Source organism: Heteronotia binoei, chromosome 2 (genome assembly GCF_032191835.1).
Source record: "Heteronotia binoei isolate CCM8104 ecotype False Entrance Well chromosome 2, APGP_CSIRO_Hbin_v1, whole genome shotgun sequence".
NCBI lineage: Eukaryota > Metazoa > Chordata > Lepidosauria > Squamata > Gekkonidae > Heteronotia > Heteronotia binoei.
Genome location: NC_083224.1, coordinates 14500517 through 14527962, shown reverse-complemented (window position 1 = coordinate 14527962; position 27446 = coordinate 14500517). Strand labels below are relative to the sequence as shown.

At 50.2% G+C, this 27446-nt stretch overlaps 2 protein-coding genes across 2 annotated transcripts; both read right to left on the bottom strand.

Moving 5' to 3' along the window:
- Positions 1–1924: 1924 nt before the first annotated feature.
- Positions 1925–7768, bottom strand: LOC132565982 (pre-mRNA-processing factor 6-like). Its single transcript, XM_060230604.1, has 3 exons — positions 7697–7768; positions 5166–5342; positions 1925–2076 (listed from the first exon to the last, which is right to left on the bottom strand). The coding sequence occupies exons 1-3, from the start codon at positions 7736–7738 to the stop codon at positions 2014–2016; spliced, it is 282 nt and encodes a 93-aa protein (XP_060086587.1). The 5' UTR covers positions 7739–7768; the 3' UTR covers positions 1925–2013.
- Positions 7697–27446, bottom strand: LOC132565981 (pre-mRNA-processing factor 6-like). Its single transcript, XM_060230603.1, has 4 exons — positions 27173–27446; positions 14326–14494; positions 9419–9538; positions 7697–7775 (listed from the first exon to the last, which is right to left on the bottom strand). The coding sequence occupies exons 1-3, from the start codon at positions 27367–27369 to the stop codon at positions 9449–9451; spliced, it is 456 nt and encodes a 151-aa protein (XP_060086586.1). The 5' UTR covers positions 27370–27446; the 3' UTR covers positions 7697–7775; positions 9419–9448.

Below are 27446 nucleotides of genomic sequence, written 5' to 3'. Positions count from 1 at the left end.
CCTAGTATTTTGGGAGGGGAGAGAAAAATTTCTCTTCGTCAACCCTCTCTGCCTCATCGATAATCTTATATAGGTGATTAAATGTGGCAATTCACTGCACAGTAGGCGGTGCAGCCACAGGAATCAACAGCTTTCAGGATGATTAGGTAGGTTAATGGAGAAGTCTATCAACTGCTACCAGCCATGGGGGGTGAGGGGGACCTGCATGTCGTATGAACATATGAAGCTGCCTTATACTGAATCAGAACCTGGGTCCATCAAAGTGAGTATTGTCTACTCAGACTGGTAGCGGCTCTTCAGGGCCTCAAGCTGAGGTTTTTCACCCCTACTTGCCTGGACCCTTTTTAGTTGGAGATGCCGGGGATTGAACCTGGGACCTTCTCCTTACCAAGCAGATGCTCTACCACTGAGCCACCATCCCTCTCCTGCTCTCCAGGGTCTCAAGCTGAGTTTTTCACGCCTACTTGCCTGGACCCTTTTTAGCTGGAGATGCCAGGGATTGAACCTGGGACCTTCTGCTTACCAAGCAGATGCTCTACCACGGAGCTCCCTCCCCTGCTCTCCAGGTCTCAAGCTGAGGTTTTTCACGCCTACTTGCCTGGACCCTTTTTAGTTGGAGATGCCAGGATTGAACCTGGGACCTTCTCCTTACCAAGCAGATGCTCTACCACTGAGCCACCGTCCCTCCCCTGCTCTCCAGGGTCTCAAGCTGAGGTTTTCACGCCTACTTGCCTGGACCCTTTTTAGTTGGAGATGCCAGGGATGAACCTGGACCTTCTGCTTCCCAAGCAGATGCTCTTACACTGAGCCACCATCCCTCCCAGAGGCACGAGTCCTCTGAATCCCACAGCCAGGAGGCCACATCAGAGGAAGGCCTTGCCCTCTATGCCTTGTTGTTGGCCCTCCAGACGAATCAGATGGCCAGCGTGTGAGACAGGACGCTGGACTAGATAGACCCCAGTGGGGATCTTACCTTTTAAAGCTCAATCGTTGCATTGAATATTTAAAAAAAAAAATAAAAAGCACTCAACTGAAGCCGCCTTCTATTAAAACAGACCGTTGGTCCATCAAGGCCATTATTTGAGGGCCAGACCCCCAAGTGCCGCAGCCATGGTTAACTGCTGTTACTCAGCCCCACTTTCCCAAAAGACTAGAACTCGAGGGTATCTAATGAAGCTGATGAGCAGTAGGTTCAGGACAGACAAAAGAAAATATTGTTTTCCGCAGAGAATGATTAAAATGTGGGATTCGGTGCTGGAGGATGTCGTGGCGGCCACAGGAATAAACAGCACGAAAAGGAGATTAGAGAGGTTCGGGAAGATAAGTGTATCGGTGGCTAACAGCCATGCTAACTAAATGGAACCTCCACATTCACTGGCAGTCAACCCCTCAATCCCGGAGCCAGGAGACAACATCAGAGAAGGCCTCAGCCTTTGAGCCCTGTGGTTGGCCGTCCAGAGGAACCGGTTGGCCTCTGAGTGAGGCAGGACGCTGGTCTAGATGGACCACAGGTCTGATCCACCAGGACTCTTCTGATGTTCTTATGAAGGCCTCTCTGCCATTGTTGGCCATTCAGAGGAACCGGTTGGCCACTGTGCAAGGCAGGATGCTGGACTAGATGGACCCTCACTGGTCTGATCCAGCAGGGCTCTCTGATGTTCTTATGAAGGCCTTGGCCTCTTTGCCCTATTGTTGGCCCTACAGAGGAAATGGCTGGCCACTGTGTGAGCCAGGAGGCTGGACTAGATGGACCACAGGTCTGATCCAGCAGGGCTCTTCTGATGTTCTTAGGAAGGCCTCGGCCTCTCTGCCCTGTTGTTGGCCTCCAGAGGAACTGGTTGGCCTCTGAGTGAGGCAGGATGCTGGACCACTGGTCTGAAGAAGAGGCAGTTCCCACAGCTTTCTGCCCCGGGCCCCTTACCTGGCTGAGTCTCATGTCCATCAGGGTGTTCCTTGCTTGGCCGATCTTCCTCATGTCCAGCTCACCTGTGCCAGGGGTCATCAGCCCAGGAGTCATCCCACCTGGATAAGGGTATTTAAGCCTCCAGGGTAGGGTGTGTTCAGACCTCCAAATTGCTGCAGGGGAAACAGAGCAAGCCAAAAGTCACTGAAAGTCTCTGACGGAAGAGAACACGCACGCAACTCTCGGTAATAACTGGAGCGCTCGGTTTAAAACAACACCCCCACCCCCAAGCATTTCCCCTCTGCTCTAAATCAAGCCAATTACAACGCACACTGTGCCTCTGTGGTATTTATAGCATTCTTTATAGCATTCATTATAACACCCCTCCCACCTTCTCGCTAGGATGTGGCGACTCAGATCTCCACCCTTACTCACCTCTGACAAAGGGAGATTTGACTCTCTAAAAATTATACCCAAAATCTCTAAAGTGCTTCTAAAGGTAAAGGTAGTCCCCTGTGCAAGCACCAGTCATTTCCGACTCTGGGGTGACGTCGCTTGCACAATGTTTTCACGGCAGACTTTTTACGGGGGTGGTTTGCCATTGCCTTCCCCAGTCATCTACACTTTCCCCCCAGCAGCTGGGGACTCTTTTGACCGACCTCGGAAGGATGGAAGGCTGAGTCGACCTGGAGCCGGCTACCTAAACCCAGCTTCTATCGGGATCAAACTCAAGTCGTGCGCAGGGAGTTCAGACTGCAGCCCTGCAGCTTTCCCGCTCTGCGACGTGGGGCTCTAATACAAAAATTGTATTCTGTGACTCCGTTAGGAATTAATCTATATATGAGAGACCGAGCAGAAGAAGAGCACCGAAGCCATCTTGAAACCCTGGAAAGAACGAGTTCTCTTTCTCTCTTTATTTGGGCTTCTGTTTTATTTTCCTGAAGAGCCTCGTGGCGCAGAGTGTTAAAGAGACTGTGCTGCAGTCCTAAGCTCTGCTCACAACCTGCGTTCGATTCCCTTTCCCCCTAGCAAGCTGGGTCCTCGTTTGACCGACCTCGGAAGGATGGAAGGCCGAGTCAACCTTGAGCCGGCGAACTGAACCAGCTTCCGCCGGAATCGAACTCCGGTCGTGAGCAGAGGGCTCCGACTGCAGTACTGCAGCTTTACCGCCCTGCGCTACTAGACCAGGCCTGCAGCTACAGTGGGCCCCTGCAATCCTGCTCTCCTGATTTCACTGCAAGGCCCTCCAGCTTTCCATCTAGCCATCCCCCCTCCCCCCTCCAGGCAGATCTCCTATTTCAGTCAGATTCCAGAGAACGCTCCCCCTTCCAGGGACAATAACCGTCATCGGGGCCAGGGGCTTAAAGGGGGAAGGAAAGAAAATCCCTTTTCCTAAGAAAAGGATAGGGAAACCCTCGGAACTTAAAAAGAGGCAAAGTGGCGTAAAGAAAGAAGGAACGGTTGTGCAGAAACTTTAATTAAATTCCAAGATTTCAGGTTTTCGCGGCTGGCATCATCATTAGGGTTCGTAGAATCTTTCGGGCTCAAGTGCCGTGTTCTGCTGGAGAAAGTTGTTTCTTCCAGAAAGTTTTTCGTTCCAGCCGAGAACGAAACGTCTGGAAGAAAAACTTTCTCCAGTAGAGCACGGCACTTGAGCCCGAAAGGTTCTACAAACTTTAATTAAATTGACTTTAATTTAATTAGCCAGTGCCCCCTAAGACATTTAGATTTCCCTCCCCCCCCCCCCCACACACACACACTTAAAAACTCCTGGCTACAGAGCTGCACTGGACTCCAAAATAACTGTTTTACTACGCAATCAAGTTAAAAGTCCAGGGTCACCTTTAGGCCCAACGAAGTTTTATTCAAGGTATGATCTTCCGTGCGCATGCGCTCTTCTTCAGATAAAACGAAACGGGAGAAAACTGCGTTGGTCTTAAAAGCGCCACCGGACTCTTAACTTGATGCGATCGTTTCAGACCAGCACGGCTACCCTTCTGCTCCAATCCAGCTGATGACAATACGCACTGCAGCAACAGATCCAGCTACCCTCTGGCTACTCTCTGATTTAAAACTCTTTGATTTGGGGAGGGACGGTGGTAGAGCATCTGCTTGGTAAGCAGAAGGTCCCAGGTTCAATCCCTGGCATCTCCAAAAAGGGTCTAGGCAAGTAGGCATGAAAAACCTCAGCTTGAGATCCCGGAGAGCAGGAGAGGGATGGTGGCTCAGTGGTAGAGCATCCACTTGGTAAGCAGAAGGTCCCAGGTTCAATCCCTGGCATCTCCAAAAAGGGTCTAGGCAAGTAGGCATGAAAAACCTCAGCTTGAGATCCCGGAGAGCAGGAGAGGGACGGTGGCTCAGTGGTAGAGCATCCACTTGGTAAGCAGAAGGTCCCAGGTTCAATCCCTGGCATCTCCAAAAAGGGTCTAGGCAAGTAGGCATGATAAACCTCAGCTTGAGATCCCGGAGAGCAGGAGAGGGACGGTGGCTCAATGGTAGAGCATCCGCTTGGGAAGCAGAAGGTCCCAGGTTCAATCCCTGGCATCTCCAAAAAGGGTCTAGGCAAGTAGGCATGAAAAACCTCCGCTTGAGATCCCGGAGAGCAGGAGAGGGACGGTGGCTCAGTGGTAGAGCATCTGCTTGGGAAGCAGAAGGTCTCAGGTTCAATCCCTGGCATCTCCAAAAAAGGGTCCAGGCAAATAGGTGTGAAAAACATCAGCTGAAGACCCTGGAGAGCCACTGCCAGTCTGAGAAGACAATACTGACTTGGATGGACCCAGGGTCTGATTCATTGGTAGCTTCATATGTTCATATGAAGAAGTGCTACAGCTGCAAACAGCTGGGACGGGCGCAGGAGGAAGGATGCATCCTGCAAAGCGCAAAGTTTGGGAGGGGGCTGCCGCTCACTGCAACTTCTCTGCCAGCGAGGCGAGGAAAAGTTCGGCTATCACAACAGTGGCCTGAATCCCCCCCCCCCCAAGCAGTTAAGAAAACTCAAATGCTTTTAAATCTTCCTAATGGGGAGGGCGGAAGTTTCAGCTGATTCCCCCCCTGCTGCCGCAGCCCACTGAGCCCCTAAAATCCCCCCCCCCCAAAAAAAGATTCCATCACTGAGGGGAGAGGCAGTGGACCCTCCAACAACCACGCAGTTCTGGGGAGCCATTAGCAAAAAAATCACCACTGTTTTTCATCCGCTGTATCAGGCCGCTCTGCTTTTGCCAGTGAGCCCTGACGGATTTATAGACATGTATTTTTTCCTCACCGTCTGTCTGGGGTCAACAGATGTGTGGTTCTCCCCGGACTGCAAGTGCTTGGCGAAGAAGCTGTCGGGGACAGGAGTCAGCTTCTCGTAACGCGGGTTCCTCTGGCGTTTGTTCCTTGCGTCGCCGACTTCGGGGATGCTCAGCCATTCCTCCTCGGTGACTTCAGCGAGTTTTCTCTACCAAGGACCGAGATTAGGCGGAATGAGGTGAAACCTTTGTTAAATTCAGCCTGCACGTTCAGCGCCCATCTATTTGGTTCCCTATTTTCTTTTTTAAGGTAGTTTCAGAGAACAGATGTTTTTGTTTTCAGTAAAACTAGGACACGAAGAGATCAACAAGGTTTTAGGGGTATAAACTTTCAAGAGTCAAAGCTCTCATCTGATGAAGGCAGCTTAGTCCCTTGAAAGCCTACACCCCCCAAAAATCTTGTTGGCATCATAGGTGCTACTGAGAGAGCCAGTATGGTGTAGTGGTGAAGTGCGCAGACTCTTATCTGGGAGAACTGGGTTTGATTCCCCACTCCTCCACTTGCACCTGCTGGAATGGCCTTGGGTCAGCCATAGCTCAAAGAGTTGTCCTTGAAATGGCAGCTTCTGGGAGAGCTCTCTCAGCCCCATCCACCTCATAGGGTGTCTGTTGTGGGGGGGAGAAGATAAAGGAGAACGGACAGTTTGGTGTAGTGGTTAAGTGCGCAGACTCTTATCTGGGAGAACTGGGTTTGATTCCCCACTCCTCCACTTGCAGCTGCTGGAATGGCCTTGGGTCAGCCACAGCTCTCACAGGAGTTGTCCTTGAAAGGGCAGCTGCTGTAAGAGCTCTCTCAGCCCCACCTACCTCACAGGGTGTCTGTTGTGGGGGGGGGGGTGGAAGGTAAAGGAGATTGTAAACTGCTCTGAGACTCTTGAGATTCAGACTGTAGGACAGGATATAAATCCAATATAATCTTCTTCTCAAACCTAGCTATTCTTCCTATTTGGAGTACTGTGTGCAGTTCTGGTCGCCGCACCTCAAAAAGGATATTATAGCATTGGAGAAAGTCCAGAAAAGGGCAACTAGAATGATTAAAGGGCTGGAACACTTTCCCTATGAAGAAAGGCTGAAATGCTTGGGACTCTTTAGCTAGGAGAAACGTCGACTGCGGGGTGACATGATAGAGGTTTACAAGATAATGAATGGGATGGAGAAAGTAGAGACAGAAGTACTTTTCTCCCTTTCTCACAATACAAGAACTCGTGGGCATTCGATGAAATCGCTGAGCAGACAGGTTAAAACAGATAAAAGGAAGTACTTCTTCACCCAAAGGGTGATTAACATGTGGAATTCACTGCCACAGGAGGTGGTGGCAGCCAAAAGCATAGCCACCTTCAAGAGGGGTTTAGATATAAATCTGGAGCAGAGGTCCACTGGCCATCTGGAGCAGATGGGCCACTGGCCTGATCCAACAGGGCTTCTCTTATGTTCTTATGTGACACAGAACGTTGGACTGGAGGGGCCATTGGCCTGATCCAACAGGGCTTCTCTTATGTTCTGTGAGCTGGGTGGAGCTGGAAAGGGCTCTCGCAGCAGCTGCCCTTTCAAGGACAGAGAGTGGCCTACAATCTCCTTTCCCTTCCTCCCCCACAACAGACACCCTGTGAGGTGGGTGGGGCTGGAGAGGGCTCTCACAGCAGCTGCCCTTTCAAGGACAGAGAGCGGCCTACAATCTCCTTTCCCTTCCTCCCCCACAACAGGCACCCTGTGAGGTGGGTGGGGCTGGAGAGGGCTCTCACAGCGGCTGCCCTTTCAAGGACAGAGAGCGGCCTACAATCTCCTTTCCCTTCCTCCCCCACAACAGACACCCTGTGAGGTGGGAGGGGCTGGAGAGGGCTCTCACAGCAGCTGCCCTTTCAAGGACAGAGAGCGGCCTACAATCTCCTTTACCTTCCTCCCCCACAACAGACACCCTGTGAGGTGGGAGGGGCTGGAGAGGGCTCTCCCAGCAGCTGCCCTTTCAAGGACAACCTCTGCCAGAGCTATGGCTGACCGAAGGCCATTCCAAGCAGGTGCAAGTGGAGGAGTGGGGAATCAAACCCAGTTCTCCCAGGTAAGAGTCCACCCACTTCACCACTACACAAAGCAGTCAACCACTACACCAAGCAGACGATGGGGCTTTGGGAACATCCTGTTAGCAGAAAGGAGTTATGTAATTATATATCAGGGCCTGTCCACGAACCGTGGTTTCTCTATGCTGCCTACCTAACTAACTCTTAAAGACAGCTTCAACTTCCATCAGAAGGGAAAATCTCACAATTCAACATTCACAGGGTTCTCCTCTTCTGTCATTCATTCGTTTCTATGCTTTATGCGGAGGGAAGTGAGGCAAGAACAGGGGAAAGAGCTGCTCCCGCTGATAAGATTCTATGCATATTACTCATATATATCTGCCAGAAATCTCTCTTCTCCAGTCCCTGTCCTGCAAGCCGTTTTCTAAGGAGGGTTTTGTTTTCATCCTCGGAAGGTGAAGCAACAAAAGACGGTTCTCTCTCCTTACTTTCAGATCCGAGAACTGCTGCTGGATTTTGGGCCGTTCCATTCGGTACTTTTCAATCTCCTCCTTCTCACGCTGTTCCCTAGAAAGCAAAAAGGCACGAGAATCAGCTGGGCAGGCACCTACCCCCCTTCTTTCTAAAAAGCAAGCAACAAATAAATTTTTAAAGCTCAGGAAACTTATCTCGGACCAAGCAGTCAATCCGGAAGTGCATGAGAACACTTCAGTTATTATTGGTTGTTGTTATTTCTTTTTTTTACTCAGGTTTATTAGCCAAAAATTTGCTCACAAAGCGTTGTACATCTATGCAGTGCTCTAGGAAGCAATTCTCAGAGAGGTCTAAGTCCAGGCACGATGGAAGGCTGCTTAACTTAGTTCATTTCTACCCCACCTTTCTCCCCAAAGGGGACCCAAAGTGGCTTAAATGATTTTCTTCTTCACTTTATCCTCATAACAATAACCTTTGTGAAGGAGAGTGAGGCGACCAGTTCGCCATCTAGTCCAGCATCTTGTCTCACAACAGCTCCTCTGCGAACAGAGGAACGGGGCACAGAGGCTGAGGCCTTCGTAAGACCGTAGGAGCCCTACTGGATCAGACCAGTGGTCCATCTAGTTCAGCATCCTGTCTCACACAGTGGCCAACCAGTTCCTCTGGAGAGCCAACAACAGGGCAGAGAGGCCGAGGCCTTCATAAGAACATCAGAAGAGCCCTGCTGGATCAGACCAGTGAGGGTCCATCTAGTCCAGCCTCCTGTCTCACACAGTGGCCAACCAGTTCCTCGAGGGCCACAAACAGGGCAGAGAGGCTGAGGCCTTCGTAGGACCATAAGAAGAGCCCTGCTGGATCAGACCAGTGGTCCATCTAGTCCAGCATCCTGTCTCACAGAGTGGCCAACCAGTTCCCCTGGAAAGCCGATAACAGAATACAGAAGCCAAGGCCTTTCATTACTTGGTGTAGTGGCAGACTCTTAATCTGGTGAACCAGGTCTGATTTCCCCACTCCTCCTCCACATAAAACCAGCTGGGTGACCTCGGATCAGCCCCAGTTCTCTCAGAGCTCCCACAGCCTCACCTACCTCATCCGGTGGCTGTTGTAGGGAGAGGAATGGAAGGTGATTGTAAGCCACTCCCAGATTCCTTTGGGTAGTGAAAGGCAGGGTATAAAATCAAATCTTCTTCCGATGCTACCTCCCAGCTCTGGGATTCAGATAGCCTCTAAATGTGGAGGATTTCTTTAGTCACCATAGCTGGTGGCCACTGGTAAGACTAATCCTCCATGAATCCACCTAATCCTCCTTCTAAAGCCATTTATTCGTGTGGCCGCCTCTACATCCTCTCGCAGCGAATTCCAGATTCCGATCACGCGCTATGTAAAACGGCATTTCGTTTTGTCCGTCCTGATCCTACTTCCCATCAGCTTCACTGGATGCCCCGGAGTGTTAGCGTTTTGGCAGAGTGGGGATTTGAACCGGGTTCTCCCAAGACCCTAGCCTGACACTAGCCGCTACGGCTCGCTGGCTCCCTGCCTGGCTGCTTCCTCTTCTCCCTCTGGTCTCAGCAATGGAAGTTGGCAATTTAATTGGGAGGATGCGGCTGAGAGCGAGATCAAAGCAAGGTAAAAGGACACCTGAGCAGCTTCCTCCTCTCCCTCTGGCCTCGCCCCATCGGCATCCAGGTTCCAGGTACCACCTTGAGCTTGAAATGCATCGGAAAGCCCCTACCTACCGTCTCTCTTTTCTCCTTTCGTCCATCCTCTTATCCAGAGCGGCATAAATCGCATCCGCTTCTTCGTCGTCTTTTTCGTACGGCCCCGCTCGAGAACAGGCTCCCAGCATAGCCGTTGAACTAAAAATGACAAAAAAAAGGGGTCAGCATTAGGGTTTGTAGAATCTTTCGGGATCAAGTGCCGTGTTCTACTGGAGAAAGTTTTCCTTCCAGACGTTTCTCCGGTAGAACACGGCACTTGATCCCGAAAGATTCTACAAACCCTAATGATGTTACCAGCCGTGAAAGCCTGAAATCTTTGATAAAGGTGTCAGCTTTTAACCACCCTTCTACCTGTTCATCGCATGTATATTTCTATTTTAGAAGGCAAAGTACGATACAGAGGGGATACAAAAAGAGAAAAGGGATTATACAGCAAATTATAGAGAGAGATATACAGAGAGAAAGACAGATGGATGACAGACAGGTAGCTAGACAGATAGAAAGATTATTATATGCTGCAGGATATATAGGACAAAAAAAGTAAATATTTCTCCCCAACATCCCCGTCATTATAGCTGTAGAACATTTTCTTTAGGATACAACTTACATAAAACATTTTGAATTTCAAATTTCATAACTAATCTATTTTGCAGCTGTATTATTTCATATGCCAAAGAGCCCCATGGCGCAGAGTGGTAAAGCTGCAGTACTGCAGCTCAAACTCTGCTCACGACCTGAGTTCAATCCCAGTGGAAGCTGGGTTCAGGTAGCCGGCTCCAGGTTGACTCAGCCTTCCATCCTTCCGAGGTCAGTCAAATGCGTACCCAGCTTTGCTGGGGGGAAAGCGTAGATGACTGAGGAAGGCAATGGCAAACCACACTGTAAAAAAGTCTGCCGTGAAAACGTCAAGATGCAACATCACCCCAGAATCGGAAATGACTGGTGCTTCCACAGGGGATCTTTGCTTTTTATTATTTCATATACTGCTATATGAAATGTATGTATTTCATCGCTTCTACATACTAGCTATAATCTTTAATATGCCAAAGCTTAAAAGAAAGTTATATATCTTGCATGTAAGAAATAACAGATATTTTTGTTCAAAATCCACTTCCTCATACATTCATATTCAAAACGTGTTCTCATTCTATTTCTGCACTGTAATACATTACTATGCATAACAATCCATTTATATGCTATCTGCTTATTATATCCTTTTTTTTTTTAAAAAAAGCCCATCTTTCTCACAGCCGCTCAAAGGCAAATTGTGGGTGGGTGTTAAACGTTGTCAAGTCTCTTCTGATTTATGGCGACTCGATGGATTAATGACTTCCAAAGCATCCCCTCATTAACAGCTTTGTTTGGGTCTTGAAAACCGAGGGCAGCGGCTTCCTGATGGAGCCCATCCATCCCATCCAGGCAGATTACAATATTCTTATGAAACTGCGGAGCAGTCGGGTTAAAACGGATAAAAGGAAGTCCTTCTTCACCCAAAGGGGATTAACGTGTGGAATTCACTGCCACAGGAGGTGGTGGCGGCCACAAGCATAGCCACCTTCAAGAGGGGATTGGAGAAACATATGGAGCAGAGGTCCATCAGTGGCTATTAGCCACAGTGTATATATATGTGTGTGTGTGTGTACACACACACACATATATTGGCCACTGTGTGACACAGAGTGTTGGACTGGATGGGCCACTGGCCTGATCCAACAGGGCTTCTCTTATGTTCTTCTGTGACACAGAGTGTTGGACTGGAGGGGCCACTGGCCTGATCCAACAGGGCTTCTCTTATGTTCTTCTGTGACACAGAGTGTTGGATTGGAGGGGCCACTGGCCTGATCCAACAGGGCTTCTCTTATGTTCTTCTGTGACACAGAGTGTTGGACTGGAGGGGCCACTGGCCTGATCCAACAGGGCTTCTCTTATGTTCTTATGTGACACAGAGTGTTGGACTGGATGGGCCACTGGCCTGATCCAACAGGGCTTCTCTTATGTTCTTATGTGACTCAGAGTGTTGGACTGGAGGGCCACTGGCCTGATCCAACAGGGCTTCTCTTATGTTCTTATGTGACTCAGAGTGTTGGACTGGAGGGGCCACTGGCCTGATCCAACAGGGCTTCTCTTATGTTCTTCTGTGACACAGAGTGTTGGACTGGAGGGGCCATTGGCCTGATCCAACATGGCTTCTCTTATGTTCTTATGTGACACAGAGTGTTGGACTGGATGGGCCACTGGCCTGATCCAACAGGGCTTCTCTTATGTTCTTATGTGACTCAGAGTGTTGGACTGGATGGGCCACTGGCCTGATCCAACAGGGCTTCTCTTATGTTCTTATGTGACACAGAGTGTTGGACTGGATGGGCCACTGGCCTGACCCAACATGGCTTCTCTTATGTTCTTATGTGACACAGAGTGTTGGACTGGAGGGGCCACTGGCCTGACCCAACATGGCTTCTCTTATGTTCTTATGTGACACAGAGTGTTGGACTGGAGGGGCCATTGGCCTGATCCAACAGGGCTTCTCTTATGTTCTTATGTGACACAGAGTGTTGGACTGGAGGGGCCATTGGCCTGACCCAACAGGGCTTCTCTTATGTTCTTATGTGACACAGAGTGTTGGACTGGAGGGGCCACTGGCCTGACCCAACATGGCTTCTCTTATGTTCTTATGTGACACAGAGTGTTAGACTGGAGGGGCCAGTGGCCTGATCCAACAGGGCTTCTCTTATGTTCTTATGTGACACAGAGTGTTTGACTGGATGGGCCCTTGGCCTGATCCAACAGGGCTTCTCTTATGTTCTTATGTGACACAGAGTGTTGGACTGGAGGGGCCATTGGACTGATCCAACATGGCTTCTCTTATGTCCTTACGTTTTAAAAAGTTTTTTAAAAGTTCAGAATGCAAGCATCTCCAATTCAAAAATGCAGTAGGGATTCCAGATACCAAAGCTTTGGCAATTGAATCTTGCCTATGCAAGGTTTGGGACCATATAATTATGGACAGAATTTCAGCAGGTTTAAATCCAGTCGGTCCGCATCAAGCCCAACTAAATTTTACAGCTAAGTGGTCCCCTGTTCTTGAGAAAATAGACAGTGATCCCTTTTTACACGGATGCGCTTGCAAAACACTCCATATATCGCGAAATCTTATTATATTTATCAGTACACGCCTTGTCTTCTGTAAATGGGTAACTGTTTTTGCCCTTGTGTGTTTTATCACTGCCTACGTTGTATACCTTTTTTTGTTTGCTAATAAAAAGGGGAGAAGAGCGCAGAGCGGTAAAGCTGCAGTACTGCAGTCGGAGCCCTCTGCTCACAACCTGAGTTCAATCCCAGCAGAAGCTGGTTCAGGTAGCTGGCTCCAGGTTGACTCAGCCTTCCATCCTTCCGAGGTCGGTCAAAGGAGTCCCCAGCTTGCTGGGGGGAAGTGTAGATGACTGGGGAAGGCAATGGCAAACCACCCCGTGAAAAGTCTGCCATGAAAACATTGTGAAAGCAACGTCACCCCAGAATCGGAAACGACTGGTGCTTGCACTGGGGACTAGCTTTACCTTTTTAATAAAAAGAGGAGGGGGCAATTCCAGGACTGGAAAACGGGGGCAACGACCACGGAAAAAGGAGGGAGGGGGGACCCGCCCATACATGACAGCCCATAAGGCAGCAAGGAGGCTACAAAGGTAGAATACAATGCAGTAAAAAGTACACCCGCTGCATCAATAGGGTTTTATCTCAGTAAATCAAGATGGGTAGCTGCGATGGTCTGTCTGTAGTTGTAGAGGACCATCTCTCCCCATATGAGCCCCGGAGGTCATTACGATCAGCCAGTCAACATCTTTTGACCATCCCTGGCCCCAGGGGCATCCGGATTGCCTCGACCGGCTTTTTTGGCCCTGGTCCCGACCTGGTGGAATCAATTCCCTGTGAAGATTCAGGCCCTACCATTCTGGGGGGGTCATCTACACTTTCATTTGACCGACCTCGGAAGGATGGAAAGCTGAGTCAACCTCGAGCCGGCTACCTGAAAGCCCAGCTTCCGCCGGGGATCGAACTCAGGTCACGAGCAGAGCTTAGGACTGCAGTGCTGCGGCTTTACCACTCTGCGTCACGGGGCTCCATTACGTCTCTAGTAAAGCGACAGGGTATTTTTTCCCTTGCAACCCTATACACAGAAAAGTTCCAACTCCAGTCTCTCCAGCAGCAGGACTCCTTCCCAAGACATTGGCTGTCTCAGTAAACAGTACCAAGAGAGATGGATCAGAGGTCCATAAGGATAAAGAGGCAGCTTCCTCAAAAGCCAGAAACGTTATCCACAGAAGCATCACCTTGTCATGGGTACTGGGGACTCTGCAGAAGAAGCTGAGCCTGCAGAAGAAACTGTGCCCCTGCCACCTGCACCAGTGCCCCTGCCTCCTGCTGGAGAAGATCCAAGCCCCCCTGCCTCGCCCTCTCGGGTGGCTCGGGTGCGTGACCGCCTTCGTCGGGACCTCAGGGTTCGGAGGAGGGCGGCACGCTCACGAGCAAGATGCTCCCTGAGCCCTGAGTTCTAAAAGGATCCTGGCCCCGCTAGAAGTGAGGGTGCTTGAGTCTCAGCAGGATCCTGGCTGCCCTCTGAGTCAGCAATTAGCCCAAATGGGCAACAGACAGCAGAGGGCTATATAGTTGTGGGCTTTGGGAGGAGCTTTGTGGAAGCAACTAGTCATTTACCTGATGTTCCAGCATCCACTTTGGCTTTTGACTTTGGCTTCTGGACCCCCTGACATTGGCCTTGACTTCTGGACCCCCTGACTTCGGCTTCTGAACCTCTGACCTGCGATACCTGGACTGTGATTCGGTTTTGGCACTTTGGACCCTCTTTGCTCACCAGCTACAGACCTTGGACTGCCCCTGGACTTTGCCTGACCTGGCCCCAGCCCGTGACACACCTCATCGTAATTGGTGTCATTCAGATCTTCATCGTCATCGTCAGCTGTCTGGTTTTTCTTCATCTGATCCCCGACGGTTCTCTTCCCTGGAGGCGCATGGCGATCGTCCACTGGGTCGTTGGCATCTCGAGCGGGACCAATATCCGAGCGAGTGGTAAAACCTGTAGCACTAGAGAGACAGGAAAGCAGAGTATTCGATGCTGAACAACTGACAGGGGTTCCTGGGGGGCTTCGCTGCTCGTCCCCCTTCCAAATCACTCGCTAACACCTCATCCACGTAGATCGATCCAAGTGGGCAGCTGTGTTGGTCTGAAGCAGTGGAACCAAGGAGGAGTCAAGTTGCACCTTTAAGACCAACCAAGTTTTATTCACAATGTCAGCTGTCGTGTGCTCTAAGCACACTTCATCAGACGAGGAATCAGGTAAAGTGAGCAAAGCTACGTATAGCTGGTAGGCAGTCTGGAGAGCCAGTTTGGTGTAGTGGTTAAGTGTGCAGGCTCTTATCTGGGAGAACTGGGTTTGATTCCCCACTCCTCCACTTGCACCTGCTGGCATGGCCTTGGGTCAACCATAGCTGTGGCAGAGGTTGTTCTTGAAAGGGCAGCTGCTGTGAGAGCCCTCTCAGCCCAACCCACCTCACAGGGTGTCTGTTGGGGAGGAAGGGAAAGGAGATTGTAGGCCGCTCTCTGTCCTTGAAAGGGCAGCTGCTGGGAGAGCCCTCTCCAGCCCCACCCACCTCACAAGGGTCTGTTGTGGGGGAGGAAGGGAAAGGAGATTGTGAGCCGCTCTGAGACTCTTCGGAGTGGAGGGCGGCATATAAATCCAATATCTTCTTCTTCTTCTTCATGGGATCTTAAATCTGTACCATGTTGCATTCTAAACCACTGCCTACCAGCTGTATGTAGCTCTGCTCACTGTACCTGATTTCGCATCTGATGAAGTGTGCTTAGAGCACATGAAAGCTGACGTTCTGAATAAAACTTTGTTGGTCTTAAACGTGCAACTTGCCTCATCCATGTGTTGGGGAAAACTTTAAGGGGCTGGGAAGCCTGGAGTCTCCTGTCCCAAGTCCAAATTTGGAGGGTCGGGCTAGCTGGGCACTCTCCTTGCTAGGGAGAAACAGAGTCACAACCAATGCTGCCATCTGAATTCAGTTTATTAGATTCCAAGTAGAACACGGTAAAGACACACGAAACGTATAAAGAAATACACGGCGTACACTCAAACTTACAAAATTTATATAAGAACATAAGAACAGAAGAGAAGCCATGTTGGATCAGGCCAATGGCCCCTCCAGTCCAACACTCTGTGTCACATAAGAAAAGCCATGTTGGATCAGGCCAATGGCCCCTCCAGTCCAACACTCTGTGTCCCATAAGAACATAAGAGAAGCCCTGTTGGATCAGGCCAGTGGCCCATCCAGTCCAACGCTCTGTGTCCCATAAGAACATAAGAGAAGCCCTGTTGGGTCAGGCCAATGGCCCATCCAGTCCAACGCTCTGTGTCCCATAAGAACATAAGAGAAGCCCTGTTGGGTCAGGCCAATGGCCCATCCAGTCCAACGCTCTGTGTCCCATAAGAACATAAGAGAAGCCCTGTTGGGTCAGGCCAATGGCCCATCCAGTCCAACGCTCTGTGTCCCATAAGAACATAAGAGAAGCCCTGTTGGATCAGGCCAATGGCCCTTCCAGTCCAACGCTCTGTGTCCCATAAGAACATAAGAGAAGCCCTGTTGGGTCAGGCCAATGGCCCATCCAGTCCAACGCTCTGTGTCCCATAAGAACATAAGAGAAGCCCTGTTGGATCAGGCCAATGGCCCAACCAGTCCAACACTCTGTGTCCCATAAGAACATAAGAGAAGTCCCGTTGGATCAGGCCAGTGGCCCATCTAGTCCAACGCTCTGTGTCCCATAAGAACATAAGAGAAGCCCTGTTGGGTCAGGCCAATGGCCCATCCAGTCCAACAGACTATGTCACACAGTGGCCAAAACAACCAGGCACCATCAGCAGGTCCACCAGTGGGGCCAGGATACTAGAAGCCCTCCCACAGTTGCCCCTCCCAATTACCAAGAATACAGAACATCACTTGCCCCAGACAGAAAGTTCCAACAATATACTGTGGCTAATAGCCACTGATGGACCTCTGCTCCATATAAGAACATAAGAGAAGCTATGTTGGATCAGCCAATGGCCCATCCAGTCCAACACTCTGTGTCGCACAGTGGCCAATATATGTGTTTTCAGGCCACACAATGTCAACACACAGCGCTGATAAGCAGCCCTTCACAAAGGGTAAACCAGACATTTTATAAATTTTTTGATGTCTAGCTGCAGTAAATGTAACACGGGAGAAATTGGAACGGACCAGATAAACCGACTCAAATCCCTCCCCCCCTACTTGACTAAAAAAAAAAAAAGCTTTTCGAAAGTCAAGGAAGCTGTGTCCCGATACACTATTTGATACGCTATCAGAGGCATCACTATCTCCTGGAATATGTAAACACCTCTAGGGCAAACAGTATGTAGTGCAGGGATGGCCAAACTTGCTTAATGTAAGAGCCACGCAAGACATGAATGTCAAATGTTAGAGAGTCACAAGATGGATGGAGGGAGGGAAGGAGGGAAGGAGGGAAGGAGGGAAGGAAGGAGGGAAGGAAGGAAGGAAGGAGGGAAGGAAGGAAGGAAGGAAGGAAGGAAGGAAGGAAGGAAGGAAGGAAGGAAGGAAGGAAGGAAGGAAGGAAGGAAGGAAGGAAGGAAGGAAGGAAGGAAGGAAGGACGGGATGGTGTACACTTAACCACTACACAAAACTGGCTCTCCACACCAAACTGGACTGCCTCCAGGGAACAGCTTGGCTCCAGGCCCGTAGCCAGAGAATTTTTGGTGGGAGGGGGCCACGGAATAAAATTTTGGATGGAGGGGGCCCCCTGCTCTTGCGACCCCCACTATCGCTGCCGCCGCTCTGGCAGCCCCCTCCAAGGCGCCTCCCCCTCCCCTTCCTCCCTCCCACCCCGTGAAGTGCCGGCTCCTCCTGGGACTCTTTAAAAAAAAAAAAGTTGGTCACATGATCAGGGGGAGAAGCCACATGAAGGTTGGCGTGAAAGTGTCAGTTTGGCATAGTGGTTAAGTGCGTGGACTCTTATCTGGGAGAACCGGGTTTGATTCCCCACTCCTTCACTTGCAGCTGCTGGAATGGCCTTGAGTCAGCCATGGCTCTGGCAGAAGGTTATCCTTGAAAGGGCTGCTGCTGTGAGAGCCCGCTCCAGCCCCACCCACCTCACAGGGTGTCTGTTGTGGGGGAGGAAGGGAAAGGAGATTGTAGGCCACTCTCTGTGCTTGAAAGGGCAGCTGCTGGGAGAGCCCTCTCAACCCCCACCCACCTCACAGGGTTTATGCTGTGGGGGAGAAAGGGAAAGGAGATTGTAGGCCACTCTCTGTCCTTGAAAGGGCAGCTGCTGTGAGAGCCCGCTCCAGCCCCACCCACCTCACAGGGTGTCTGTTGTGGGGGAGGAAGGTAAAGGAGATTGTAGGCCGCTCTCTGTCCTTGAAAGGGCAGCTGCTGGGAGAGCCCTCTCCGGCCCCACCCACCTCACAGGGTGTCTGTTGTGGGGGAGGAAGTGAAAGGAGATTGTAGGCCGCTCTCTGTCTTTGAAAGGGCAGCTGCTGGGAGAGCCCTCTCAACCCCACCCACCTCACAGGGTGTCTGTTGTGGGGGAGGAAGGTAAAGGAGATTGTAGGTCGCTCTGGCCTCTGTCCTTGAAAGGGCAGCTGCTGGGAGAGCCCTCTCCAGCCCCACCCACCTCACAGGGTGTCTGTTGTGGGGGAGGAAGGGAAAGTAGATTGTAGGCCGCTCTCTATCCTTGAAAGGGCAGCTGCTGGGAGAGCCCTCTCAACCCCACCCACCTCACAGAGTGTTGTGGGGGAGGAAGGTAAAGGAGATTGTAGGTCGCTCTGGCCTCTGTCCTTGAAAGGGCAGCTGCTGGGAGAGCCCTCTCCAGCCCCAGCCACCTCACAAGGTGTCTGTTGTGGGGGGAGAGAGATAAAGGAGATTGTGAGCCGCTCTGAGACTCTTGAGCGGAGGGCGGGATATAAATCCAATGTCGTCGTCTTCTTTTTCCTCTGCCAGCCTTCCAGCAGCACTCTCTGGAGCTTTAGCGCTGGGGCGGCGGCGAAAGAAAGCACCAGCAAGCCCTGCAAAAGCTCCCCTCCCCCTGCCTCCGCTGCTTCCTCCCCACTTGCCTCCCATGTGATCGGAGAGCGGAGGTGGCAGGTGCTTTTTCAGGGCCTGCTGATGCTTCCTTCCTCCGCCGTCCCAGCACTAAAGCTCTGGAGAGCACTAGGGAGGAGTGCCAGCCTTCCCACAGCTTCTCCCCCTGATCACGTGACCAACCGGAGGGGAGGGGCTTGAAAGAGTCCCACCAGGAGCCGGTGCTTCATGGGGTGCGAGGGAGGAAGGGAATGGGAGGCACGGCTGATAGGAGGGGCCATACTAGTCAAAGGGGGTTCGATGGAGGGGCCATGCCTCCCGGGCCCCCCTGTGGCTACGGGCCCCGCTTCGCTCATGCAAACCTATCCTATAACCATACTTGAAGTTGCCTTCTACTGAATCAGGCCCTTGTTGGCCCGTCAGGGCACCGTGTCCTGAAAGTGGCAGCAGCTCTCCCGGGTCTCACGCAGAAGCCTTTTCACATCATCTGTCGCCCTGTCCTTTTTAACCGGAAACGTTAGGGATTGAGTCTGGGGCTTTCTCCGTCCCAAGCAGATGCTCTGAGCCACAGCCCGCTCCCCTTCTGTCAGAGAGAAGCAGGAAAATGGTCCTATTGAAAGAAGAGATGTTTCATCCTTTCCCTTCAGCTGTCAGCGCCAAAACATTCGGGAACAAGGAATCGTCTGCTTTCTCCCCACAGAACCCTTGTAAATGCATTTAGCAACTGGTTCAGCTTAAAAAAAAAAATTACAACTCTAGCGCGATAGAAACCGGAGAGCGTTGCGCTTTATGTAACTTTTATGAAAACAGCAGATGCCAAACATTACAGCGGTACTATTTGTTGTTTTTTTACTCTCAACATTGAATATGCCTTAAACTCCATACAAATCATTCCGACTTCTCTTGCGTTCTGCCTTTTCTTCCCAAGCCCACGTTCGCAGTCCTTAAGACAAATCCATCACGATTTGTCACAGGATACTATAGCTGCTTGAAAGAGCTAGAAGACTGTTGATGCTGGCTGAATGTTCAACAGCATGGGAGGGAGGGAGGGAGGGAGGGAGGGAGGGAGGGAGGGAGGGAGGGAGGAAGGAAGGAAGGAAGGAAGGAAGGAAGGAAGGAAGGAAGGAAGGAAGGAAGGAAGGAAGGAAGGAAGGAAGGAAGGAAGGAAGGAAGGAAGGAAGGAAGGAAGGAAGGAAGGAAGGAAGGAAGGGGGGAGGGAAGATGGGGAGGGAGGGAGGAGGGAAGGAGGGAGTAAGGGAGGAAGATGGGGAGGGAGGGAGGGAGGGAGGGAGGAGGAGGAAGGAGGGAGGAATGAAGGAAGATGGGGAGGGAGGGAGGAGGGAAGAGGAATGAAGGAAGATGGGGAGGGAGGGAGGAGGGAAGAGGAATGAAGGAAGATGGGGAGGGAGGGAGGAGGGAAGGAGGGAGGAAGGAAGGAAGATGGGGAGGGAAGGAGGAGGGAAGGAGTTTCAGTGTATAAACTTTTGGGAGTCTAAGCTCCCTTAGTCAAACGGGAGATTTGACTCTCGAAAGCTTGCCTCCCACATGAAAGCTTGGACTCCTAACTATAAATATACACTGATGGGGTGCGAACTGATGGAGAATGACTAAAAAAAAGCTTTTAGAAAGTCAAGGAAGCTGTGTCTCCCTTTCTCACAATACAAGAACTCGCGGACAATCAATGAAATTGCTGAACTGATAAAAGGAAGTCCTTCTTCACCCAAATTCACTGTCACAGGAGGTGGTGGTGGCTACAAGGATAGACAGCTTCAAGAGGGGATTGGATAAGCATATGGAGTAGAGGTCCATCTGTGGCTATTAGCCACAGCGCATTAATGGAACTCTGTCTAGGGCAGTGATGCCCAGTATTCTTGGTGATGCGGGGGACAGTGGGATGGCTTCTAGTGTCCTGGCCCCACTGATGGACCTCCTGATGGCACCTGGGGATGGGGGTTTTGCCACTGTGTGACACCGAGTATTGCACTGGACGGGCCATTGACCTGATCAAGCATGGCTTCTCTTATGTTCTCTTACGCTGGAGAGCCAGTTTGGTGTAGTGGTTAAGTGTGCGGATGCTTATCTGGGAGAACCGGGTTTGATTCCCCATTCCTCCACTTGCACCTGCTGAGATGGTCTTGGGTCAGCCATAGCGTTGGCAGAGGTTGTCCTTGAAAGGGCAGCTGCTGTGAGAGCCCTCTCAGCCCCACCCACCTCACAGGGTGTCTGTTGTGCGGGAGGAAGGTAAAGGAGATTGTGAGCAGCTCTGAGACTCTTTGTAGTGGAGGGCGAGATATAAATCCAATATCTTCATCTACCTCACAGGGTGTCTGTTGTGGAGGGGGGGAAGGGAAAGGAAATTGTGAGCCGCTCTGAGACTATTCGAAGTGGAGGGTGGGATATAAATCCAATATCTTCATCTACCTCACAGGGTGTCTGTTGTGGGGGAGGAAGGGAAAGGAGATTGTGAGCCGCTCTGAGACTCTTCGGAGTGGAGGGCGGGATATAAATCCAGTATCTTCATCTACCTCACAGGGTGTCTGTTGTGGGGGACGAAGGTAAAGGAGATTGTGAGCCACTCTGAGACTCTTCGGAGTGGAGGGCGGGATATAAATCCAATATGTTCATCTACCTCACAGGGTGTCTGTTGTGGGGGAGGAAGGGAAAGGAGAGTGTGAGCCACTCTGAGACTCTTCGGAGTGCAGGGCGGGATATAAATCCAGTATCTTCATCTACCTCACAGGGTGTCTGTTGTGGGGGGGGGGAAGGTAAAGGAGACTGTGAGCCGCTCTGAGACTCTTTGGAGTGGAGGGCGGGATATAAATCCAATATCTTCATCTACCTCACAGGGTGTCTGTTGTGGGGGAGGAAGGTAAAGGAGACTGTGAGCCGCTCTGAGACTCTTCGGAGTGGAGGGCAGGATATAAATCCAATATCATCATCTTCTCTTGTGACTCTTGAAAGTTTGTACCCCAAAAATGTTGATCTCTAAGGCAGAGATGTTGAACTGATTTGTTACAAAGGCCAGATCTGACATGTTACTCTGTTGGGCTGGGCCATGCGTGCCATAAAATGCACTGCCAGATACGGATGATATAAACTTTAGAAAGGACACAAGCGAATCCAATTAAAGATATTATTTTTACTGACAATACAAGTATGCTTAAAACATTAACACTCTTACGGTATCTCCTTAATGTTTCTCCCTGATGCTCACTCTCCCACTTCTACCACCCAGTACTTATTAGCGCTTGGACAGTACACAACAGTGTAATGCACACACCAGTTGCTCGCAAGCCAGGTAAGAGTGCTGGGTAGGCTGGTTCAAGGCCAGGGGCCGGATACTTGACACCCCTGCTCTAAAGTGTTACTAGACTTGAATCTGTTTTACAGCAGACCAGCATAGAATAGCTAGTCTGAAGATGCATGGAGAAGCCCTGAGATATAGCTCTTGCTTGAATACTGTGGCAAAACACACACAAACCTACTGTAGATTACTTTTTACATAACAGAGGTGGTGTCTTTGTATGATGATGGTGATGATAGAAGAAGAAGAAGAAGAAGAAGAAGAAGAAGAAGAAGAAGAAGAAGAAGAAGAAGAAGAAGAAGAAGAAGAAGAAGAAGAAGAAGAAGAAGAAGAAGAAGATGATGATGATGATATTGGATTTATATCCCGCCCTCCACGCCGAAGAGTCTCAGAGCGGCTCACAATCTCCTTTCCCTTCCTCCCCCACAACAGACACCCTGTGAGGTGGGTGGGGCTGGAGAGGGCTCTCCCAGCAGCTGCCCTTTCAAGGACAGAGAGCGGCCTACAATCTCCTTTCCCTTCCTCCCCCACAACAGACACCCTGTGAGGTGGGTGGGACTGGAGAGGGCTCTCCCAGCAGCTGCCCTTTCAAGGACAACCTCTGCCAGAGCTATGGCTGACCCAAGGCCATCTCAGCAGGTGCAAGTGGAGGAGTGGGGAATCAAACCCGGTTCTCCCAGATAAGAGTCTGCACACTTCACCACTACACCAAACTGGCTCTCCTATTGGACTTATATCCCACCCTATACCCTGAATCTCAGAGTCTCAGAGAGGTCTCAGTGAGGTAGGTGGGGCTGAGCGAGCTTTTTACAGCAGCTGCCCTTTCAAGGACAACTCCCGCAAGAGCGATGGCTGACCCAAGGCCATTCCAGCAACCTCCCCAACCATGAAACAACTTAATCCTCCAATACATTTACTGAGGTATTGACTTCGTTTGTACCCTGCTTTTCTCCCCAATGGAGACCCAAAGCGGCTTACGTCCTTCTCCTCTCATCCATTTTGTCCTCACAACAACCCTGTGAGGTAGGCTGGGCTGAGAGTGCATGACCGGCCCAAGGCCACCCAGTGAGCTTCCATGCCGTATGTGGGAATTCGAACCTGGAACTTTCAGAATATACACCAACACCCTTAACCACTATACTACAATGACAAAAGTACATATAGCAAAGTGAATATAGAAAAAAAAAAAAAAAGACAACCCCAACCCACAAAACTTTGCAGATGGAAAGTTATCACATCCTGTAGCGACGCCGTCCTAAGCAGAGACACACTCGACTGAAACCTATAGACCAGGGCTGCCTAAACTATGGCTCAGGAGCCAAATGTGGCTCTTTCGCACATATTGTGTGGCTCTTGAAGGCCCCACTGCCCTGTCAGCCAGCTTGCAGAAGGCATTTCTCTCTTTAAACTTTTCAATCGCTTCTCCGAGCCAAGCCGGCCAGCCGCTTGAATAAGTTGAAGTTGCTTTCTTTCCACCTCCCTCCCCACCTTCCTCCCTACTTCTAATATTCCTGTCTTGCAGCTTTCAAACATTTATTCAATGTGGCTCTTACATTGAGCAAGTTCAGCCACCCCCCCGCTATAGACTTCAAAAGCCTTAGAAGCGTGGCTCAGGATGATGCTATGTTTGCATTATACACTTCCTAAAGAAGAAAGCACATATTTACCTAAGCGCAGACTGAGTTTTGTCACATGCAAGCCATCGAAAAAGGGGAGGTGATCTTACTTTCGCGTACAAGTTACAGCTGTGTCCATTAATAATTGGGTGTGCATATATATAACGTTTTAAAGAGAGCCTCTTCCACCAGTTGCCTTCCCGGATGCATGCAAGGTGACCTTCGTCAAGCTATGCTCTCTGAGCCTAACCTACCTCACAGGAACAGTTTGAGTCCAGCGGCACCTTGAGGACCAACAAAGTTTAGTTCTGGGTTTTGTGTGCATGCACACAATAGCTGAATCCTAGAGTTGGAAGGGACCTCCAGGGTCTAGTCCAACCCCCTGCACAATGCAGGAAACTCACAAAGACCTCCCCTAAATTCAGAAGAACATAAGAGAAGCCATGTTGAATCAGGCCAATTGCCCATCCAGTCCAACACTCTGGCCAATATATGTGTGTGGATAGATAGATAGATGAGGGAGGGAGGGAGGGAGGGAGGGATAGAAGATAGATAGAAGAAGAGGGAGGGAGGAAGGGAGGGAGGGATAGAAGATAGATAGAAGAAGAGGGAGGGAGGGATAGATAGATAGATATAGACAGAGAGAGAGAGAGACAGACAGACAGATAGAAGGAAGGATGGAAGGATGGAAAGAAAGAAAGAAAGAAAGAAAGAAAGAAAGAAAGAAAGAAAGAAAGAAAGAAAGAAAGAAAGAAAGAAAGAAAGAAAGATAGATAGATAGATAGATAGATAGATAGATAGATAGATAGATAGATTGATAGATAGATGATAGATAGATAGATAGATGATAGATAGATAGATAGATAGATAGATAGATAGATAGATAGATAGATAGATAGATAGACAGACAGACAGACAGACATACGCACACACACATATACATACATACATATACACACCAATAGCTAATAGCCACTGATGGACCTCTGCTCCATATTTTTATCCAATCCCCTCTTAAAGCTGGCTTTGCTTGTAGCCACCACCAACTCCTATGGCAGTGAATTCCACATGCTAATCACTCTTTGGGTGAAGAAGTACTTCCTTATAAGAACACAGGATCTTCATTGCTGTCAGATGGCCATCTAGCCTCTGTTTAAACACCTCCAAGGAAGGAGAGCCCACCACCTCTTGAGGAAGCCTGTTCCACCGAGGAACCGCTCTAAGGGTCTTCCTAATGTTGAGCCAGAAACTCTTTTGAATTAATTTCAACCCATTGGTTCTGGTCTCCTACCTTCTGGGGCCACAGAAAACAATTCTGCACCACCTACTATATGACACCCCTTCAAGGCCTTGAAGATGGTGATCATATCACTTCTCAGCCACCTCCTCTCGATGCACACTGAAGACGTGTGCATGAACACGAAAGCTGCTACCTTAAATAAAACTTTGTTGATCTTAAAGGCGCCACTTAGCTCTGAGTAGAAGCTTCAGTTCTGGATATAAACTTTCCTGTGCATGCACAGATCTTCAGATATCTGAAGAAGTACGCCTGCGCACAAAAGCTTATACCCATGTGCAGAATATTATGGTTTTAATCAGTGCTTAATGTTTTATATTAATATTGGTTTTATAATAATTATTGTATTTTATGATGTTAATATGCTGTTATCTGCCCTGAGCCTGTTTGGAGGGAGGGCGTGATATATATGGATGGATGGATGGATGGATGGATGGATGGATGGATGGATGGATGGATGGATGGATGGATGGATGGATGGATGCCCAGAAATAAACATTAAGGTGTCACTGGACTCAGACTTTGTTCTTCCGGTTCAGACCAACAGGATTACCCACCTGAACCCATCTCACAGGGCTGTTGTGGGAATTTTAAAAAGAGGGGAATAGAACAGTGCAAGCAAGTTGGGTCCCTATGGAGGGAAGGCATAAATGAAGAATAAATGTGTTAAATTGGGGGGGGGAGGTGTCGACACACTGTCAAAGGCACCCTTGCGTATTTTTTTTGTTTGAAACGGTTTTAAAAGCTGTCTCGAGGCCTCCATCCACTCCCTTGAAAACGCACACAGGCTGCAATCATACACATTAAATAAATGCACTTTCAAATTGGATTTCCAGTGTGAACTGACAAAATCCAGTGAGAAAGTGCACTGAAAGTGGATTGAAAGTCCAACCAGTTTTGCACATTGGCCATCCCTGGTTTAGAGAATACATTTAAAGTTGCTTTCTTTCCACCTCTCCCTCCCTGGCCCCCATTTATTCTCTCTCTTCTCCCCCCCTCCTTCCCAGCTCTCAAACATCTGACATTCACATCTTGCAGCTCTCAAACATCTGATGTTTATTGCAGGAGTGGCCAACGGTAGCTCTCCAGATGTTTTTTTTGCCTACAACTCCCATCAGCCCCAGCCAGCATGGCCAACGGCTGGGGCTGATGGGAGTTGTAGGCAAAAAACATCTGGAGAGCTACCGGCTGCGGCTGATGGGAGTTGTAGGCAAAAAACATCTGGAGAGCTACCATTGGCCACCCCTGGCTTAGAGAATACATTTAAAGTTGTTTCTTTCCATCTCTCCTTCCCTTGCCCCCATCTATTCCCTCTTCTCCCCCCTCCTTCCCAGCTCTCAAACATCTGACATTCATATCTTGCAGCTCTCAAAAATCTGATGTTTATTGCAGGGGTGGCCAACAGTAGCTCTCCAGAAGTTTTTTTTTTTGCCTACAACTCCCATCAGCCCCAGCCAGCATGGCCAATGGCTGGGGCTGATGGGAGTTGTAGGCAAAAAACATCTGGAGAGCTACCATTGGCCACCCCTGGCTTAGAGAATACATTTAAAGTTGCTTTCTTTCCATCTCTCCCTCCCTTGCCCCCATCTATTCCCTCTCTTCTCCCCCCCCTCCTTCCCAGCTCTCAAACATCTGACATTCACATCTTGCAGCTCTCAAACACCTGATGTTTATTGTATGTGGTTCTTACATTAGTCTAGTCTAGTGCAAAATGACATTAGTCTGGTCTAGTGCAAAACTGGTCTGATGTGTGATCGCAGCCATAATGTTGGGGGGGGGGGGGGAATAACTTTTATTCTCTCTCTTCTCCCCCCCCCCTTCCCAGATCTCAAACAACTGACATTCATATCTTGCAGCTCTCAAAAATCTGATGTTTATTGCAGGGGTGGCCAACGGTAGCTCTCCAGAAGTTTTTTTTGCCTACAACTCCCATCAGCCCCAGCCAGCATGGCCAATGGCTGGGGCTGATGGGAGTCGTAGGCAAAAAAAGCATCTGGAGAGCTACCGTTGGCCACCCCGGCTTAGAGAATACATTTAAAGTTGCTTTCTTTCCATCTCTCCCTCCCTTGCCACCATCTATTCCCTCTCTTCTCCCCCCCCCTCCTTCCCAGCTCTCAAACATCTGACATTCACATCTTGCAGCTCTCAAAACACCTGATGTTTATTGTATGTGGCTCTTACATTAGTGCAAATGACATTAGTCTGGTCTAGTGCAAAACCGTTGTGATCGCAGCCATAATGTTTGGGGGGGGGAGCAACTTTGCACAGGGCCAGAGGCCTTTTTGCACGCAGAGCCCTCTCCCTCCCCATGACCAGAGGCCCCTTTTGCAAACAGAAAGGCGACGCCTCGACCCACCTCTTTGAGAGGCCGGGGAAGGCCTCCTCCCACTCCCGCCCTCCCGCCCCACTCGAGCCCGCTGCTCACCCGCGGCCCAGGCCCGGCACGTAGCCCAGCGGGGCCGGCATGCCCAGGAAGGGCTTCTTCTTCCTGTTCATCGTGCCCGTCAGCGAGGCCGTCAGGCCCGAAGCCCCTCCGCCGCCTCCGCTGGAGCCCGCCGCGTTGGAGCCCGCCGGGGCGGCCCCGCTGGCCGAGGCCGACGAAGGAGCCGCGCTGGCGGCCATGATGGCGGCTGAGGGAACGCGGCGGAGGAGGAGGAGGCGGCGGGAGAAGGAAGAGGCCGGGCCTGGCGGGACTGCTC

What these genes read in the sequence shown, in the direction of transcription:
- LOC132565982 (XM_060230604.1), bottom strand. Translation starts at nt 7,738, where the DNA reads ATGGAACGGCCCAAAATCCAGCAGCAGTTCTCGGATCTGAAA. An exon ending in AGCAGTTCTCGGATCTGAAA is followed by an intron (nt 5,343 to 7,696) that starts GTAAGGAGAGAG and finishes GGTCCTTGGTAG; the next exon opens with AGAAAACTCGCTGAAGTCAC. An exon ending in CTGTTGACCCCAGACAGACG is followed by an intron (nt 2,077 to 5,165) that starts GTGAGGAAAAAA and finishes TTTCCCCTGCAG; the next exon opens with CAATTTGGAGGTCTGAACAC.
- LOC132565981 (XM_060230603.1), bottom strand. Translation starts at nt 27,369, where the DNA reads ATGGCCGCCAGCGCGGCTCCTTCGTCGGCCTCGGCCAGCGGGGCCGCC. An exon ending in GTGCCGGGCCTGGGCCGCGG is followed by an intron (nt 14,495 to 27,172) that starts GTGAGCAGCGGG and finishes CTGTCTCTCTAG; the next exon opens with TGCTACAGGTTTTACCACTC. An exon ending in ATGACACCAATTACGATGAG is followed by an intron (nt 9,539 to 14,325) that starts GTGTGTCACGGG and finishes TGTCATTTTTAG; the next exon opens with TTCAACGGCTATGCTGGGAG.